The following is a 19,898-nucleotide window of genomic DNA, read 5'->3' on the forward strand; positions in this document are numbered from 1 at the left end:
CATCCAAAGTCTCTCTATTTAAGATAACTACTATTAAAATTTCAATGATTATCCCTTCAAACTTCTATTAAGTATATATTGCATTTATAAAAGGGACCATTCTGTGCTTGCTGTTTTATAATTTGCTCAGTTTTCATTCAATAATACATTAAAGATGTCTTTTCCAATCAAAAAACGAAGGGTTATAGTTGCCACTTATTTAACCAATCTCCTAAAGATGGTCATTTAATTTGTTTTAAATTTCAGTGCTACAAATGTTAATGACTGGTGACTCCAGATGAAAGGTATATAAGTGTGCAGTGTATTACCTTTCAACTATTTACTTTTCAGAATAAAAAGGTAAGGAAAAGTTGCAAGGGAGCACTGATCACATGTTCATCCACTTCCAATTTTGCTCTCAGGAAAAATGCCCACATGTGGACATTTACCAAACACCCTCCAAAAAGTTTGTTCAAATTTATACTCCTATAATAACAAAAATGTCTTGTTTTTTTCCTATCAACATTGAGAATTTTCACTATCTGAAATTTAAAAATGACATCTTGATTTTATTTGCATTTTAAAAAGTTGCTGTTGATCACGAGTTGGCTTTTTAAAATGATGATTTGTTGCTCTTTGCCTACTTGCTATAGTAGTGGGGTCCGTTCGCCGTCTATGGTGAACATATTTTGCTCTGTAAACCTATATCTTGTTCTGTGAGCTTACCTTTCTCTTCCTGAATAAACTTTGTTTCATGCTTGCTTTATAAAAAAAAATTTGTTCATGTTCTTTGCTCATTTTTCTATTGATCATCTTTCAACCTTATTGTGATTTTTTTTTCATATTAATTTTGGGGTACAAATGAGGAGGATGCATCCCTTGAGCTCAGGAGTTCAAGACCAGCATGAGCAAGAGTGAGACCCCAGCTCTACTAAAAATCGAAAAACTAGCCAGGTATTATAGCGCACGCCTGTAGTCTCAGCTGCTTGGGAGGCCTAGGCAAGAGGATAGCTTGAGCCCAAAAATTTGAGGTTGCTGGGAACTATTACGCCATGGCACTCTCCCCAGGGCAACAGAGTAAGACTCTGTCTCAAAAAACAAAACAAAACAAAAACCAAACAACCCCCAAACTTTCCCAAGCCACATTTATTTCTTTGCTGACTATAATATAACTCTTAGCATGTAGTACAGGCCCACGTCTATAACTTGGTTTATTTCTGATCCCTTTTTTCCTGGTGTATATTTCTGGGCCAGTAATAACTGTTTTATTACCCTTAACTTGTATTTTACTATATAGTAAAGTAGACACTCCTATTATTCCCCTTCCCCTCTTCTTTTCTTTTTCTTTTTTTTTGAGACAGTCTCTCACCATGTCACCCTTGGTAGAGTGCCGTGACGTCACGGTTCACAGCAACCTCAAACTCTTGGGCTTAAGCGATTCTCTTCCCTCAGCCTCCCAAGTAGTTGGGACTAGAGGCGCCCACCACAACGCCTGGCTGTTTTTTGGTTGCAGTTGTCATTGTTGGTTAGCTGGCTCAGGCAGAGTTCGAACCCGCTAGACTTGGTGTATGTGGCTGGCACCGTAACCACTGTGCTACGGGCGTCAAGCTGTGGTGTCACAGCTCACAGCAAACTCTTGTGCTCAAGTGATTCTCTTGCCTCAGCTTCCCAAGTAGCTGGGACTACAGGTGCCCGCTACAATGCCTCAGCTATTTTTTTGTCGTAGTTGTCATTATTGTTTTAGCTGGCCTGGGCTGGATTAGAACCTGCCACCCTTGGTGTATGTGGCCGGCATCCCACCCACTGAGCTACAGTGCTGCCAACAAAAATTATATTTAAAAACACCCTCAGAATTATTTTGGCATGATTGTTTAGTTAGTGGAAAATTGGGAAGACAGAGCTATATGTATGTGTGTTTAGTAAATTGGAATGTGCTTGTTCTAGATGTTCTACCCCACAACACCTAGAATGGTTTCTATTTCATTCTGGAAATAAAAAGATAAATGTCTGTGGTAAATATTGTAAAATCTTTACCCAACAGCATCTCTGCCATTTTTGTTTTCTGTCTTTAGGCTAGCAAAAGGTAAAGTGTACAATCTTAGTAATTTCAATATGGTTATTTTAAGGTAGTTAGAAATCTTTTTACCTTCCGTTGATCAAGTTGTGTGTTATGAAGTAGAACTGCAGTCATATTTGGATATAGTTTCACCATTACTCCACTGTCTCTACAAAAAAGAAATAAAAAGCCCGGTTAAAACATGTTAAGTACTAACTGGGTGCAGTGGCTCACATGCCTATCTATAATCGTAGCATTCTGGGTGGCTGAGGCAGGTGGATCCCTTGAGCTCAGGAGTTCAAGACCAGACTTAGCAAAAGCGAGACCCCATCTCTACTAAAAACAGAAAAATTAGCCAGGCATTGTGGCAGGCGCCTGTAGTCCCAGCTACTTGGGAGGGTGAGGCAGAAAGATCACTTGAACCCATGAGTTTGAGGTTGCTATGAGGCTAATACCATGGCATGCTAGCCTGGGGCAATGGAGTGAAACTCCATCTCAAAAACAAACAATAAGTGTCTGTATATCTACTGACAAATGAAATTGATTATATATAGGCACAATAAGTTTTAAAAAGTTCATTAATAGTATGTTTTTCAACTATAAAAGGTATGATTACCTAAAATAGTTATTTATATTTCCATTGAAAAAATACCCTATATTTAAATACTTGTGAAGCAAAGGACAAAGAAAAGATGAAAAAATGTACAGTTAAAAAGCTTTTAGAATATATATCCTTATTCTATATTTCTCTTCATAATTTCTAAACATTTCTGAAATGATAGTAAATATTGTAAAATAGAGTAGAGTATTATTAACCTACAAGGTAGTGATTAATACAAGGTGGTTAGGTAAACTGAGATACTTATTTCATTAAAAAACTTCTCTTCTGGCCAGGCATGGTGGCACACATGCCTGTAATCCTAGGACTCTGGGAGGCTGAGGCAGGTGGCTCGCTTAAGCTCATGAGTTCAAGACCAGCCTGAGCAAGAGTAACAACCTGTCTCTACTGAAAATGAAAAAAACTGAGGCGGGGGATCACTTGAGCCCAAGAATTTGAGGTTGCTGTGAGCTATGATGCCATAACACTCTACACAGGGCGACAAAGTGAGACTGTCTCAAAAAAAAAAAAAAAAAAAAAAAAAATTTCTTTTCCTTGTTTTCTCTCATCTACTAAAATAAGCCATCTATTTCTTTTGACATGAAATATCAAACCAATTATCCCATTGCCTTTTATTATTCATTTCAAATAGCTTTGAACATTCTTGCTGCATCAGAAAACACTTTTTATTCTTAGGAAGATTTCCTTATTCTCAAAATATAATCTTTTTAGCTGCTAAAAACAAAAAATGCTTTGAGGCTGAAAATGGCATTTAAAAAAATATGTGCTAATTTAACATTAAGTAGTATTATTATTTTTAAAACAAGCTACCAAAGCCAGGTGTGATGGGAATGTGTCACAGCCAGGAATTCAAGTACAACCTGGGCAATATAGTGATAAATAAATGAATTTTTGAAAAAGGAAATATTGCTAAGGCTACTTGAGGCCTGTTTATTGTTTTCTGGGAAAATTATGGTAGGAAAAAATGGTAGAGAAAAATTATGGTAGAAAAAAAATGGTAGAAAATTTGGTTAAAGAAAATAATCTATCTTCTGTTTCATAGTAAAATAAAAATAAATGTAAAAAACTTAATTCAGTTAGAGCCATGCTACTGAAAATCTATAACCTGGTATAAAAAATACCTTAAAAATAATAATGATATGATTATTATTATAAGGTAATTGATATATAATCTAAACTCTTCATGATTTCAAAGTAAATGAAGGAAATATGAAGTCAACCTGGGCTTGTAATACAAATCTTTTAAAAACCAACACAGAATATCATTTCTTATTACCTGATTTCAGTTATTGTGGCGGTATATACTGCTCCAAATTCTAATTGCTGCTCCTGCTGTAAGTGCAAAATAAGCCATAAGATTCATAAAGAAAATAGCAATAGAAAGTAGAAAAAGCAACTATTATAAGATCTATACTTACATCATCTTTGCAGATTTCAGTAATGAAGTCTCTTGCTTCATGCATAGCACTGGGTGTTGGTGCAAATATAGAAAATGTTTCTTCATCCACCTGACTAATACTTACACCTTTTAAAGAGACAGTTTAATGTATTAAAGTTAACTTGCTTGTTTCAGTGGAGACTAGTCTTAAAAGTAGATGTGAGAACAGGAAAGGGACCTGGAAGCAGCTGGGCAGAGCTATGCTGTGTTTAATCACTGACTTAGGAACAAAAGGATTCATTCACTAACACACACAAACTAAACACTTGCTATTTATTTGGCATTGTACTAGACCCTGGGGATACAATACTGAACCAACATTTTTGCTTTCTTAGAGTCTAACATCTGGTGGGATCAAACATATCAGTGCTAATTTTAAAGTATCTAGTTTTGTTCTCTTAATTATGAGTAGCAACTATACTACAGAACCTTTTCTTCACCTTTTTTCTTTCTCCCTCTTACCTTAGATGAAGGATGAAATCATGTCAGTTTTCTTAGTCTTAGTAACTAGCTAAAAGGATTGCTTCTCACGCTACTTCAGAATAACCACAAAGCTGATATATACTAGGTAACCCTAACACTGCTTCCAGAAAAAATAAAGCATACTATTTCTACATATAGCCTGTAAATAAGAGTCTAAATAAAACTAAGTGAAAGCAGAAGTAATAGCAAGAAACAATTAGAGCATAATTCCTCTAAAGTGAAAAACTAAAAACTATTTTAGATTTTCAATTTTGAAATGTTATCCCCAAAAGCCCCCAAACAAAAACAAAAATCCCCTAATGAATTCTTGGTGATCCTCCCTAAACACAGTTAAGGATGATCATTCGCTGATCATTCAAAGGCACACAAACTCAAAGTCAAGACATGTCTTTTTCTCCTATTGTTTCTCTCATTTCACAGACATATGTATTTAAAACAACACAGCAGAGATGAAAGATTAAATTTATGTGATCTGGCAATTTTTACTTGAAGGAATAGGGTTGTATTCTGTCACCCAGGCTGGAGTGCAATGGTGTGATCACAGCTCACTGTGGTCTCAAAATCCTAGGCTTAAGTGATCCTACTGCTTCAGCCTCGTGAGTAGCTAGACTACAGGTGTGTACTACCACACCTAGCTTCTTTAAAAAAAATTTTTTTTTAGAGATGGGATCTTGCTGTTGCCTAGGCTTGTCTCAAACTCCTTGCCTTGAGCGATCCTCCTACCTTGGTCTCCCAAAGTACTGGGATTATAGGCATGGGTTACTGTGGCTGGCCTGAGGTAATATTTAATTAAAACTCCAAATTTCATGTAACTTACCTGTTTCAGCCTGAAGTTTTTTTAGATGATATCCACCTGGTCCAACAAATTTTGCTCGTTTTGATAATGGAACCTGAACAGTTTCTGAAATGTAACACAGACAAATATATAGACAATTAAAACCTCAACCATGTCCTGGTCACTTATGATTTTTTTTTTTTCCCTAGGCACATGTAAAAATATTTCACCATGAAATAGAAGAAAAGGCTGTTACTTGATAAAAATGACTGAAAAATACTCAAGAATATCCCCTAAATTTGAACTATTTTACTTATAAATATATTTAGGATATTTTTATGTATGGGGTAAAAAAATTTAAAAACGGTAATATACATTCATATATTAATGTTTACTATGATCAGTAATAATTTTAATGTATTACCTACAATAGGTCCGTTTTCTTTTCTAGATGCTCGAGGTTTTGAAATGGTTTTGTTCATAATCTGTAATATCTCTTTCTTTGCCACTAAAAGATATAAAAACACAATAAAATTGATAACTACATAAAATAAATGTGATCTGAAATAGCAGCATTCTTAGTTTTTTTTTAATTTAATTTTTTTATTTATTTTTGAGACAGAGTCTAACTTTGTCATCTTCAGTAGAGTACCCTGGCATCATAGTTCACGGCAACCTCCAATTCTTGTGCTCAAGAGATTCTCTTGGCTCAGCCTCAGAGTAGCTGGGCCTACAGATGGCCTGCCACAATGCTGTTTTTAGAGATGGGGGGGGGGTCTCGCTGTAGCTCAGGCTGGTCTCAAACCTGTGAGCTCAGGACAATCCACCTGCCTTGGTCTCCCAGAGTACTAGGATTACAGTTGTGAGCCATCGCACCTGGCCTTAGTTTTTTTTAAGTGTTCAATTCAAACCTATATTTGTAGTTTCTAAAATGCTGATCCATAGACCACTTTCTGAAACCAATAAAAACAAAAGGCCAAGAGAATCACTGTCATCTCTATAAAAGAAACAGACCCTTTTCTAACATTCTTTAAAAATATATATTTTACAATCCTTACATCTCAACAAAGGTGGCAATGTAATAAATACACTCATTTATTCTGCTCTCCTCTCTCCCAAATGAATGCCCACAAACTACCTGTTATAAGCTCTTTCTTTTTTGGATTTCTCCAGAGCTTTCCCCTCAACTTTGGGAGAGTACCACTTGCCCCTTGGTCTGTGATTGAGGCCCACACACAAAAAGTGGACCCACTCAATGGGGCTCTCCTCCTTGTCATAGCCCATCATCTTTCCTCAAGAGACGTGACTGCACAGACATTGGGTCTATGGGCAGGTCTGCGGGGAGGCTTCCCTCTCTGCTTTGGCCCCGGGAGCATTTCTTTTTCTTTGGGGCTTTTACTTTCTTCGTGGGAGTTCCTGAGGTGATGTCCTAGTGGTCGTGATTATTAGATTCTCCTTACTGCGTTGTTGTCACGATCTCTTCTTGTTTGGCTTTTCTGCCTGCATGATGATCTCATTCTTGGACTTCTCTGCCGCTGTTGCCAGGGGTGTTGCCAGGGGTGTTCGCTCACCTGATGCGCCTGGAAGACTTCCAGTGACTGTCCACCAGCCTGGCCGGTTCTCACCAGCTCCTGGCTCCGGGTCAGGGCCCTCTGAATGCAGTGTAGCGCTTGCCTCTTCTGGCACCATCCGCCTAGCGCTTGAACTTCTCGTCTCACTCATCCAACTCCCTTGGGATCTCAAAGCTTCATCTCGTGTACAGCGAAGTTAAACTGAACGAGTGGCGACAGTCACGATGGACGCGTGAGTTCAGCGCTCTCCCAGCCAGGCGACTGAACGACTACGGGGCAGGGGCGTGACCTTCTGTGATGCCAAAAGGCACAAAACCCCAGGATAACTGACGCCAGGTTCTTCGCAGTAACGACGGTAAGGAAGAGAGACTTGGTGAACATGCTTGGTATTTGGCGACGTTCCTCTGCAAGTCCAAAGCCAGACACTCGATGCAGTCCGAGCAGGCCTCCACACAGTTCCCCAGCTGGAGGCTGGCAGGTTCAACATGGTTCGCCCCGAGGTCCCTTGCGACTCGGTGCGGCTTTCTGCTTCCTCCAACCCCTGCCTCCCACAACAAATAGCCCTGCAAAATACAAAGCTCTCGCTCCTTATGCTGCCCCCCACGCTGGCTCCGGCTCCGGCCCCCGCCCAGTCCGGCCGGGCCACTACACCTGCCCAGCCCTCTGCCAGGGCCACAGGGAGCCAGGGCGCCTTCGGGCGCGGGCCACCGGGGGCCCCACCGTTGGGTGGCTCTCCGGGCTCGGGCCCATACACCTGCAGGAGAGGGTCAAGTGCGGCGACTGCCACGGCACTAGCATTCTTAAGTGTTTAGGAGTAAAATTCAAACTCTTTTTTTAGCTTAATAACTGAAGCTCTTCATAGCCCTATTACCTTGAAAATTTACTCATACTTTCTTTTCCCTAAGCCTTAGGAGAGTTAATTAACTTACAAAGACTGACATTTCACTGGTCATCTCTTTTGTGGTTACTCATGTGCCCAGTAAGTTAAAACTTCTCAATCTAAATTAAGTAATGTGACATTCCATTTTTCAAGTACTATTATAAAATTATATAGATTTTATTGGGATTATATAGAATAAGTAAAGGTACGGCTTACTGGCTTACCTGAAGCTAGTTGAATGGCCTCCATTACAATTTTCATTGGTATTCCAGGTAATTTAATATCAGCCTAATATAGAAGAGCCAAAAATTTATATAAATATTGATATTTGACATTATTTAAATACAAAAGTGAAACAAAGTAGGTTTTAAAAATACCTGTAATGCAGTTATTCCCTTATTAGTGCCGGCTATTTTGAAATCCATGTCACCATTGTAATCTTCAATTCCCTTTAGAAATTTAAGAGATTATGATATAGTTTTAAACAAAAGCTAAATTCACCCATACTTAATATAGAAGAATTAAAAAAAAAAATAGCTTGTGACCTTTTTTTTTTTTTTTGAGACAGAGTCTCACTATGTTGCCCTCAGTAGAGTGCCATGGCGTCACAGCTCACAGCAACCTCAAACTCCTGGGCTTAAGCAATTCTTTTGCCTCAGCCTCCCAAGTGGCTGGGACTACAGGCACCGGCCACAATGCGGCTATTTTTTTGTTGCAGTTGTCATTGTTGTTTAGCTGGCCCGGGCTGGGTTCAAACCCACCAGCCGCGGTGCATGTGGATGGCGCCTTAACCCATGTGCTACAGGTGCCGAGCCCAATCTGACTTTTTAAGCTACAGATATTTTCACTAGAAACATCACTGTTTTTAGATCACGTCTCCCTCCTCATAAATGCATAAATATGAATTTACAATTATCCTAAAGTGAGTCATTATGAATATTTATACTGTAATACATATTTTAAAGTCACATCCTATAAAAACCAATGTAAAGAGGCTGGGCACGGTGGCTGTTGCCTATAATACTAGCACTCTGGGAGGCTGAGGTGAGTGGATTGTCTGAGCTCACTGAGTTCTAGACCAGCCAGTCAGAGTAAGACCTCATCTCTAAAAATAGCTGGGTGTTGTGGCAGGTGCCTGTAGTCCCAGCTACTTGGGAGGCTGACGCAAGACAATCGCTTGAGCCCATGAGTTTGAAGTTGCTGTGAGCTATGACACCACAGCTCACTCTATGGAGGGTGACAAAGTGTGACTTTGTCTCAAAAACAAACAAAAATGCAAAGGTACAGAGAAAGAAATAACAAGTACCTTTATTTATTGAATACCAGCATTCTTCTAAGCAAATGATATAAGAATGTACAGTCTTCACCACCAAGTTATTTAAAGCTGAGAATATAGGCAGCACCCATAGCTCAGTGGGTAGGGCGCCGACCACATACATGGGGATGGCAGGTTCGAACTGGGCCTGGGCCCGGGCCTGCTAAACAATGATGACTGCAACAACAACAAAAAAATAGCTGGACATTGTAGTGGGCACCTATAATCCCAGTTACTTGGGAGGCTGAGGCCAGAGAATCACTAAACCCGAGAGTCTGAGGTTGCTAAAGCTGTGACGCCACAGCACTCTACCTGGGTAACAGTTGAGACTGTCTCAAAAAAAAAAAAAAAAAAAGAAGAAAAAGCTGGGAATATACTTGCCAGAATATCTGTTAGCAAACGATAATCTTCTATTTCACCCTTCTCAGGATCATTTTTGGTGACCAATCCTATTGCTACACCTGCTACAGCAGATGAAACTGGAACCCCTATAATCGGAAAAAGTAATTTTTGTGTGTAATGTGTACATCAACCCAACACACATATTTATCATTCTGTTGTCATTTAATGTAAGTAGATGATCTGTGAATTGACAGTCACCAAAGCTGAGTTGGAAAGGTCTTTAAGAGGTCATCTGACCACCTCATTTCTTCTGAGCATATAATAAAGCTACTTACACCAAATTTAACTGGCAATTACCACATTACTAATTACTCTCAAATAATAGCTAACTTTATAACTCTTAACTCTTTGAATTACCTGTTGCTTTACTTTGGATGCTTTCTTTTTCTTTAGAGTTACTACCTGTTCAGGCTAAATTCTTCCAGCCTGAACCCCTCAGTCCATCATTAGTGTACTCTCCCAGAAAATTTTTGTGCACAAGTATAAATGTAAATATAAGCTTTTATTTTCTTTACTTATGGCAGCACTACATGCATTTACTATTCTGTACCTTGCCTTTTTCACTTTATAGCATATTTTGGATATTATCACATATCACCACACAAAGCTCTACCTCATTCTTTTAAATGGTTATATAGTACTGCTCCTATGTACAAGATCTGACATTTAAGTTCAAGAACTCATTCTAGAAGAAGAGGTGAGTATATTTCATTGCTGAGTATCACTATGGTCACCTTCAAAATACTCCCCTTGGGAAGCTACGCACCAATGCCAGCACCTAGTCCACCCTTCAAAGCAATTTTGGAACTCTTTCTGGAATGGCCATCAGGGTTGTTGTTGTCTGCAAACTCATCCTAGAAAAAGTGCTACATAACTCATTGCTGAATAATATCACTGTGGTCACCAGATGGTCAAAGGTGACCATAGTGATATTCAGCAGTGAGCATGTAGTACTTTTTCTAGGATGAAATTTCATGAACTTGAATGTCTGATCTTGTAGTATACCTAACATCTTCTATATCCATTCATTTGTTGCTGGACATCTAGGTTGATTCCATCTGGGCCATTGTGAACAGTGCTGCAATAAATACAGGGGTGCAGATGTCTCTTCGATACAATGACTTCCCTTTCTTTGGCTACATTCCCAGTGATGAGATTGCTAGATCATAGGATAGTTTTATTTATAGCTTTTTTTTTTGAGACAGTCTCAAGCTGTTGCCCTGATAGAGTGCCCTGGTGTCATAGTTCACAGCAACCTCCATCTCTTGGGCTCAAGTGATCCTCTCGCCTCAGTTTTTCTATTTGTAGTAGAGACAGGGTCTCGCCTTTTGCTGAGGCTGGTTTCGAACTCATGAGCTCAAGCAATCTTTCCGCCTCGGCCTCCCAGAGCGCTAGAATTATAGGCATGAGCCACTGTGCCTGGCCATATTATTTGTAGTTTATTGAGGGACATCTATAATGTTCTACTTAGAGGTAATAGTAGTTTGCATTCCCACCAACACTGTTTGGGAGTTCCCTTTTTTCTGTATCCTTGCCGGCATTTGTTATTTTATGTCTTTTTGATAATAACTATCTTCACTGGGGTGAGATGATACCTCATTGTGGTTTTCATTTGCATTTTCCTGATTACTGATGCTGAGTATTCTTTCATATATTTGTTGGCCAGATGACACATTTTCTTTTGAGACACTTCTGTTTCGATCATTTGCTCATATTTTAATTAGATTGTTTTAATTGGTTTGGGGGTTTTGAGATGTTTGAGTTCCTTATATATTATTAATCTTCTGGTAAGTAGTTTGCAAATATTTTTTCATTCTGTAGGTTGTCCGTTCGCTCTCTTGACTGCTTGTGTGCAAACTTTCTAGTTCAATATTATCCCATTTCTTTATATTTGCTTTTGTTGAACTATGCTTCTGAGGTCTTATTCATATTATCTTTTTCCAGACCAGTTTCCTGAAGTATTTGCCCTCTGTTTTCTTCTATTATAGTTTCATCCTTTCACGTCTTATGTTTAAATGTTTAATCCAATTTGAGTAGATTTCTGTGTAGGGTGAGAGATGGGGATCTCCTTTTAGTCTTCTATATAAGGCTACTGGTTTCCCCAGCACCATTTACTAAAGAGACTATCCTTTTCCTAATGAGTGTTCTTGGCATCTCTGTCAAAAATTAGTTGTCTATAGACAATGTGGATCAATTTCTGGGTTTTCTACTCTGTTCCATTGATCTGTATGTCTATTTTTATGCTAATACCATACTGTTTTAGTTACTATAACTTTGTAATATATTATATTTAGAGGTCTGGTAGTGTGATATTTCCAGCTTTGCTTTTTGCTCAGGATTGTTTTGGCTATTTAGGGTCTTTTGTGGTCCATACAAACTTTTAAGATTTCTCTCTTTTTTTTTAATGAGACAAGAGTCTTGCTCTGTTGCCCTGGTTAAAATGCAACGGCCTCATCACAGCTCACTGCAACCCCTCAAACTCCTGGGCTCAAGTGATACTCCAGTCTCAGCCTTTGGAGTAACTGAGCTACCATGACCAGTAGATATTTATCTGTTTGGGTAAAGACAAGGTCATGCTAGTCTTGAGTTTCTCACCTCAAGCAATCCTTATCTCTTTGGCTTCTAGAGTGCTAGGTAACAGGCACGAGCCACAGTGCCCGGCCTTTTTCTCTATTTCTGTGAAGAATGTTATTGGCATTTTAATAGAAATTGCACTGAATCTATAGACTGCTTTGGGTAGTATCATCATTTTACCATTAATTCTTTTGATCTATGAGCATGGGATGTCTTTTCATTTGTTTGTATTCTCTTAAATTTCTTTCATTAGTGTTTTGTAGTTTTCCTTGTAGAGGCCTTTTACCTTCTTGGTTAAATTTATTCCTTGGTGTTTTATTTATTTTTTTGGTAGCTATTATAAAGGAGATTGCTTTCTTGATTTCTTTTTTCAGTTAGTTTGTTGTTCAGATACAAAAATGCTACTAGTTTTTGTACATTAATCTTGTACCCTGCAATGTTACCGAATTTATCCATTCTTTAAGAGTTTTTTTTGCTAGTTTTTAGGTTTTTCTGTATATAGTCATAATGCTATCTATCTGCAAACAGGAATGATTTGACTTCCTCCTTTCCAATTTGGATGCCCTTTATTTCTTTCTCTGCCTAAATTCCAGTCCTGTGTAAAATGTGGATATGCATCCTTGTCTTGTTTCAGTTCTTGGAGCAAGCTTTCACCTCTTCCCCATTCGGTATGATGTTAGTTATGATGTTAGGATACATACAACATAGAAATGGAATTGCTGAGTCAAAAGTTATAAGGATTACAATTGTTATTCTGTCAAACTGTCTTCCAAAGGCACAGAACTTTAAACTTTTACCAGCAGTGTGTGTAGGTACATGGCATTCTAGTCTATATTCTTATCAACTCATGTCAAACCTTTTGATCTCTATTAATCTAAAGAGTTATTTTTAATTTGATTTGTTTTATGAGAAAAGTTGAATATGTTTTCATGTTTATAAAACTATTTATTATATTTCTTTTTATTTTTTGAGAATTATCTACCATGGACTTCAAACATTTTTCTACCTACTTAGTATTTTCTTTCAGTAAGTGCAGTAGATCTTTTTTTTTTTGAAGACAGAGTTTCACTTTGTCACCCTGGGTAGAGTGCCATGGCATCATAGCACACAGCAACCTCAAACTCTTGGGCTTAAGCTATTCTCTTGCCTCAGCCTCCCAAGTAGTTGAGACTATGGATGTCCACCACAACGCCTGGCTATCTTTAGAAATGAGGTCTTAGTCTGGCTTAGGCTGGTCTTGAACTCATGAGTCAGGCAATCCACCTGCCCTGGCCTCCCAGAGTGCTAGGATTATAAGCATGAGCCAATGCACCCAGCCCAGGCAGTAGATCCTTTTTTTTTTTTTTAATTTATTTTTATTTTTTTCTTTTTGTTTTCTTAGATCTTTATTAAAATATAAATATACTAATTAAAATACAAATATAAAATGCATTTTTTGTTGGCTCTGTTTAGTGATTGTTTTTCTACATAAAATTTTTAGTATTTATGCAATCATGGTTTTTGCATTTTGCTTATAAAGGCTTTAAACTTCTCCAAGATTTTGATAAACTCTTCCATGTTTCATTGTTTAAAAAATAATGTTTAAGTTTTGATCACTTGGAACTTATTTTGCTATAAAGGAGTATAGTTAAGAATCTCACTTCATTTTCTCTAAATAATCTCACCTACACTTAATGGTCTTAACTACTACTTATAATGTTGATGATTTAAAAATCTATCCTTTCTGGTTAAGTTCTTTCTGCCATGCCTTAGATTTGTGTAACCAAACTACCTATTAGACATCTCCAGTTAAAAGTTCCCAAAGCATCTTATATACACACACACACATATATACATACATTATATATACACACACACACACACACACACACACTTAAAAAATAACTGAATCACCCCCAATAAATGATTGTCCTCCTACATTCCCTGTCTTGGTTAAAAGCACCTAAGACACACAAGTCTGAACCAACACTTCTTTCTTTAGTTCTTATATCCTCTCAAGTTATAAAAATCTATTTACTTTCACTTTAATTTTTTAGAAAGCTGTACTTTTCCCTAAATACTGAAATACCTATTTCTATTCCACATCATTTCTTGCCCTGGCAACAGTCTCCCTGTCTTGCTTCCCAGATTTTAGTTTCCTATTTACCTCCTAGTCTCTCCTACCTCATCATCCAGTGCCATCCATTATCTGAGCTAGGAAAAACTGCCTCACATAACCCCCACAATATGCAGATTCAAATCAAGATACTCATAGAATCCTTTAAATTCCCCATTATCTGCTTTCAGGTAATTTTTGTACATAAGCTTTGGTCGAAAAAGTTTGGGAAATATTACATATTCTTGTCCTAGAGATTGTTTTGTACTCTCACTAACATATTAAATATACCTGTTTAATCCATTTTTTTCATGGTACATAATAATTAACACCCTGTGGAACACTATTCCTTAGAATCCTGAGTTAAAAAAATGGTAGCCTTAAGTCTCAACTCCTTAGCGTTAAAAACCCTGGTTCTAATTTATTACTTTAACACTTCAATACGTTCCAGAAATATACTAGCATGTTAACTTTTTCCTTTAGGCATTTCAGATCCAGGAATTATACTGAACCACTGTAGTCTGCCTTCCTAAAATTCTGTGTACACTTCAGAGTGGGATCGGTTCTTCTCAGTGTACTGGCTTTTAGCTAAAAATAAGACTTCCAGCAAGTACTTTTGTTTTTTTTTTGAGACACAGTCTCACCTAGGGCCCTGGGTAGAGTGATGTGGTATCATCATAGATCACAGCAATCTCAAACTCTTGGAGTCAAAGTAATCTTCTTCCCTCAGGCTGCCAAGTAGCTGGGACTATAGGTGCTGGCCACACACCTGGCTAATTTTTCTATTTTTAGTAGAGATGGGGTTTCATTCTTGCTCAGGTTGGTCTTAATTCCTGAGCTCAAGCAATCCACCCGCCATGGCTTCCTAGAGTGTGAGGATTATAAGCATAAGATACCATGCCTGGCCCTAACAGTTATCTTGATAGTTGAAGCTCTACTTTACAACTACCTTGCCTCTTGCCTGGTTTGATCATCTTACTAAAATCCAATTACAGAAATCTTATAGTTTATACTAATCAGGTGTATAATGTGTTGGCAGTTTTGAGACATTATTTTATTACCTGCATCCATTAATGCTAAACTTCCACCACATGCAGATGCCATAGAAGATGACCCTACAAAAAGAAAAATACTTTATGTTATACTGATTTTTTAAAATGCAGAGAATTACTCCTATTGGTTACTTCCTCACAAATATTCCATTATAACATAAATATTTCTTTTTTTTTTGAGACAGAGCCTCAAGCTGTTGCCCTGGGTAGAGTGCCGTGGCATCACAGTTCACAGCGACCTCCAACTCACAGGCTCAAGCGATTCTCCTGCCTTGGCCTCCCAAGTAGCTGGGACTACAGGCGCCTGCCACAACGCCTGGCTATTTTTTGGTTGCAGCCATCATTGTTATTTGGTGGGCTGGGCTGGATTCGAACCTGCCAGCTCAGGTATATGTGGCTGGCGCCTTAGCCACTTGAGCCACAGGCGCCGAGCTGACATAAATATTTCATACTTTTTCTTTTTTTAGGCAAGCTCTCCTAAGCCATGAACTACAGAGCTACATGGTCTAATATGGTAGCCACAGGTGGCTACTTGCATTTAAGTAGCTGAAATAAATTCAGTTCTATTAGATAGCATAGATATAGAGGTTTTCTACCATTATAAAAAGTTCTATTGGACAGGATTACTATAGAGATTCTGATTCCAAGAAGTATTTCAGAAGTACTAAAATACTTCTTTTATTGTTTAATCAGAAGTAATTAAAGGTTCAAAGCTCTGGTTTTTTCATTGGACCATATGCCCATTTTAGTCACATCAAGTAGAGAACAGAAAAATCTTTAGTTTAAATTTTGAGATAACTTTAATGTTTTTCTCTTAAAACCTGTAATCATCTGATCTATATCTGATACATCTTTAAGAATCCTGTCTTTGGCTCAGCACCCGTAGCTCAGCGGTGAGGGTACCAGCCACATACATGGGTGCTGGTTGGTTCAAACCCGGTCCGAGCCTGCCAAACAACCATGACAACTACAACAACAACAACAAAAACAGCCGGGAGTTGTGGCGGGCACCTGTAGTCCCAGCTACTTGGGAGGCTAAGGCAAGAGAATCACTTAAGCCCAAAAGTTTGAGAGTTTGAGGTTGCTGTGAACTGTGACACCACAGCACTCTATAGAGGGCGACATCATAACACAGTCTCAAAAAAGAAAAAGAACTCTATCTTTAATCGTTATACCTTACTTTGGCCTACAAACTAATTTATTTAAATTTGACCTTTTAGCCCAGCTCCTTCTATGCTGTCCGCATGGTTAAGTATGCCCTACTTAACAATCATTCTATTTTTGCTGTTCCTCTCTCCAAGCCAGCCTTGCTCTGTGGTTTGTTTGTAAAAATAAAGAAACAAGCCAAACTGGATCTATTGTAACAGATCCATATGAGAAATACTTGTTTTATATTGCTTTTGAAACAACTTACTAAGAACAGAGACTCAGAGAAGAATGATTAAACATATCTTCTCGTACAATAGGCATCTATACCCTGTAGTAATAAACATAATGTAACATTACTTTTGTAATTTTTAATTCTTTTTTTAGCAATAGGGTTTTGCTGTCACTCAAGCTGGAGTGCAGTAGTATGATCATAGCTCACTATAGCCTAAGCTCTTGGGCCCAAGTGCTCCTCCTGTTCAGCCTCTGAAAAACCTAGGGCTACAGGTGTGTGACACCATGTTTGGCTATATTAAAAATATTTTTTTTTTTGTAATGATAGAGTGTCATTATGTTGCCTAACTGGTCTTGAACACTTGGCCTCAAGCATTCCTCCTGCCTTGGCTTCCCAAAGTCTTGGGATTATAGGCATGAGCCATTGTGCCTGGCAATTCTGAAAAGGTGATGAGAATGTACTAGGGAATCCAGTCATTTCTACCAGGAAAGAAATATTTTAATACCATACCATTTGACTCTAGGACTTCAGATGTAACTCTTATGGTGAAAGGAAAATCTTTGGGAATAACAGGATACAAAGCTTTCTCAGCAAGAGCACCTAAAGTGGAATAGAAAACAGTAAGCAAAATATGTACCAAGTCTCTGTCAGAACACCATATAAGTTTACAGATTTGTACTCACCATGTCCAAGTTCTCTTCTATTTATACCAGTGACTTTGCCAATTTCATTTGTTGCATACGGAGGAAACTTAAAAAAAAAAAACACATAAAACTGACATGAGAAGATGGTGAAGATATATTCGCAAAATAATAAACAAGTTATAAGATAGCAGAGTTCCAATTTTGCTGAAAAAAATGTACATTCACAAATATACAGAAATTAACTGGTATAAATTTAAAATATATACCAAATTCTAAAAGTAGCTATTTCTAGCGTATAAGTAAATTAGGGGGTGGGAAGTGGATAGTTACGAGAACTTACACCATAATTACCAGAATGTTTAAATGATTAAATAACAAAATATATTTTATAATAAGGAAAAACAGACATGTATTTATAAAGAAATACACGTTAAGGAACCACAGATCTTTGTTTCCATATCAAAGACCACATTTTTAGTTCATTAAATTGAAATTTAATTCATATACTTTTTTTTTTTTTTTTTTGAGACGGAGTCTTAGTATGTCGCCCTTGATAGAGTGCTGTGACAGCACAATTCACAGCAACCTCAGACTCATTCGTGGGCTTAAGCGATTCTCTTGCTTCAGCCTCCCAAGTAGCTGGGACTACAGGTGCTACCACGATACTTGGCTATTTTTTTTTGTTGTAGTTGTCATTGTTGTTTAGCAGGCCCAGGCCAGGTTCGAACCCTCCTGCCTTTGTGTATGCAGCCGGCGCCCTAACCACTGAGCAATGGGCACCAAGCCTAACTCATACTTATACTTTACAGATTTGACTCTCTCCGTAACCTTATTCAGATACAAAACAAAAATACATGAACAGAGCATTGCATATTTTACAGCATTTCTCAAATGTAATTATAAAAATATATGAAAGAAACATACGTGTTTTTAGCCAGAGGTTGCAAATTGTTTCATTTGATGGAAATGTTATCTTAAAGGAAAATGAATTCCTTGTGATCACTTAAGATTTGGGAGATTAAAAATCTAGAATTCCAGTTTAACAAAAAATTTTTAAAGAGACGTGATGGATCATGAGTCTGACCATGGCTTTAGATTTAGCACTCAATTTGTTGGAAATATGGAGGAAAGAGGAGCAAGATGAACTGCACGATGAAAGTGCAATCACCAACACCCAGACTTTTATCTGGGGGCCTTTGCAGGTCAAATGGCTTTAGGGCTTCAACAGTCTATAAAGAAAGGAATGTAATGGAAGAAAAACGTATAGATTAAGGTGGGGCTCCCTAAGCTCAGTGGTTAGGGCGCTGGCCACACACACCGTGGCTGGCAGGTTTAAAACTGGCCCGGGCCAGCTAAACAATAGTAACTACAACAACAACAACAAAAAATAGCTGGGTGTTGTGGCGGGTGCCTGTAGTCCCAGCTACTTGGGAGGCTGAGACAAGAGAATTGCTTAAGCCCAAGAGTTTGAGGTTGCTGTGAGCTGTGACATCACAGCACTCTACCCAGGGTGACATAGTGAGACTCTGTCTCAAAAAAAAAGGGTTAAAAGGAACTTAAAGATTAAAAGGGACTTAAAGAAATACCAAATTTAAAAAGAATGAACAGAACTACACTATAGTATCTAGAGATGTACACTGGGAATACAAGGAAGTGATTATTATAAAACTTAGAAGAACATTAGTTACTCTAAGGGGAAGAAGAGGGTTGGAACTGGGATAAAAAACATGAGGGACCTTGTAGGGTGGCTGGCAAGGTTCCATTTTCTGACTTAAGTGGTGTTTATAAGGGTATTTGCCTTATATGAACTCATTAAGGCAAACTTTGTCCTATATGGTTTCTCAGTACCTATAATTTATTTTATAATACAGAAATTTTAAAAAATGGTTCATATCCTTTTCCAGTTCCCTCACCCAATAATCAGCTACAGCAACATTTTCCATACCTCTCCCTTTTTTAGATTGCCACATGCTCTCCAGCTCATGACAAAGAGAATGCTTTACTCAATTACAATTCTATTCTGCCTTCTATAGCATCTGGGTATATTCAGAACAAGGTATTTATAAGGCTCTAAGACCTATATGAATCTGTAGGTTTATGAATATTCTATAGCATACACTTTCTACATAGAACGTTATCTAGTGATTATAGCAGGTTCAATAAAACTGAAATGCTGGGATTCTGGACAGCCAACAAGAGTTAATCGAAAGTATAGTGACTTGCTACCTTATGTTAGCCTCCCACGGTGTATCTTTCAAACAATAAAATTATAAGTACTTCATATTATGTCTGATTCCTCAGGATCAGCTGCGAATAAAGCCAATCATGAACTCAGCTAAATATAACAATCTCATATAAAGGAACATATATTTAAAAACCTCAGATCCTCCACTTCCATTAACAGAATAAAAATTACATAGCTAATGGGAGAAGATGATCTGGCAGTTGAGGTTATTTGAAAAGCTCCACTTTTGTTTGATACACACATGTACAGATACCACTCTTCCTTGCCTAAAAAGATACTATTTGCTAAATTTTCTTTAAACTTGATGTATGTCTTAGAACAGGAAATTGATGACTGGAACATTCTTACTTATCTCTCTAAATCCCTTTTATATGCAATAAAATGACAGC

The 19,898-nt window shown here is 37.8% G+C and overlaps 1 protein-coding gene across 3 annotated transcripts in view; it reads right to left on the reverse strand.

Moving 5' to 3' along the window:
- Positions 1-19,898, reverse strand: part of PNPT1 (polyribonucleotide nucleotidyltransferase 1) — a 42,591-nt gene that overhangs the window by 1,961 nt on the left and 20,732 nt on the right. For all 3 annotated transcript variants that reach the window (XM_053588875.1, XM_053588874.1, XM_053588876.1), the window contains exons 16-26: positions 17,304-17,370; positions 17,131-17,220; positions 15,249-15,302; positions 9,498-9,604; positions 8,179-8,250; positions 8,026-8,089; positions 5,775-5,858; positions 5,393-5,476; positions 4,073-4,179; positions 3,931-3,986; positions 2,126-2,204 (exon numbers count right to left, since the gene is read on the reverse strand). In XM_053588875.1, the coding sequence (XP_053444850.1) occupies positions 2,126-2,204; positions 3,931-3,986; positions 4,073-4,179; positions 5,393-5,476; positions 5,775-5,858; positions 8,026-8,089; positions 8,179-8,250; positions 9,498-9,604; positions 15,249-15,302; positions 17,131-17,220; positions 17,304-17,370 (864 nt within the window). The remainder of the gene's footprint in view (positions 1-2,125; positions 2,205-3,930; positions 3,987-4,072; positions 4,180-5,392; positions 5,477-5,774; positions 5,859-8,025; positions 8,090-8,178; positions 8,251-9,497; positions 9,605-15,248; positions 15,303-17,130; positions 17,221-17,303; positions 17,371-19,898) is intronic.

Source organism: Nycticebus coucang, chromosome 4 (assembly GCF_027406575.1).
Source record: "Nycticebus coucang isolate mNycCou1 chromosome 4, mNycCou1.pri, whole genome shotgun sequence".
Lineage (NCBI taxonomy): Eukaryota > Metazoa > Chordata > Mammalia > Primates > Lorisidae > Nycticebus > Nycticebus coucang.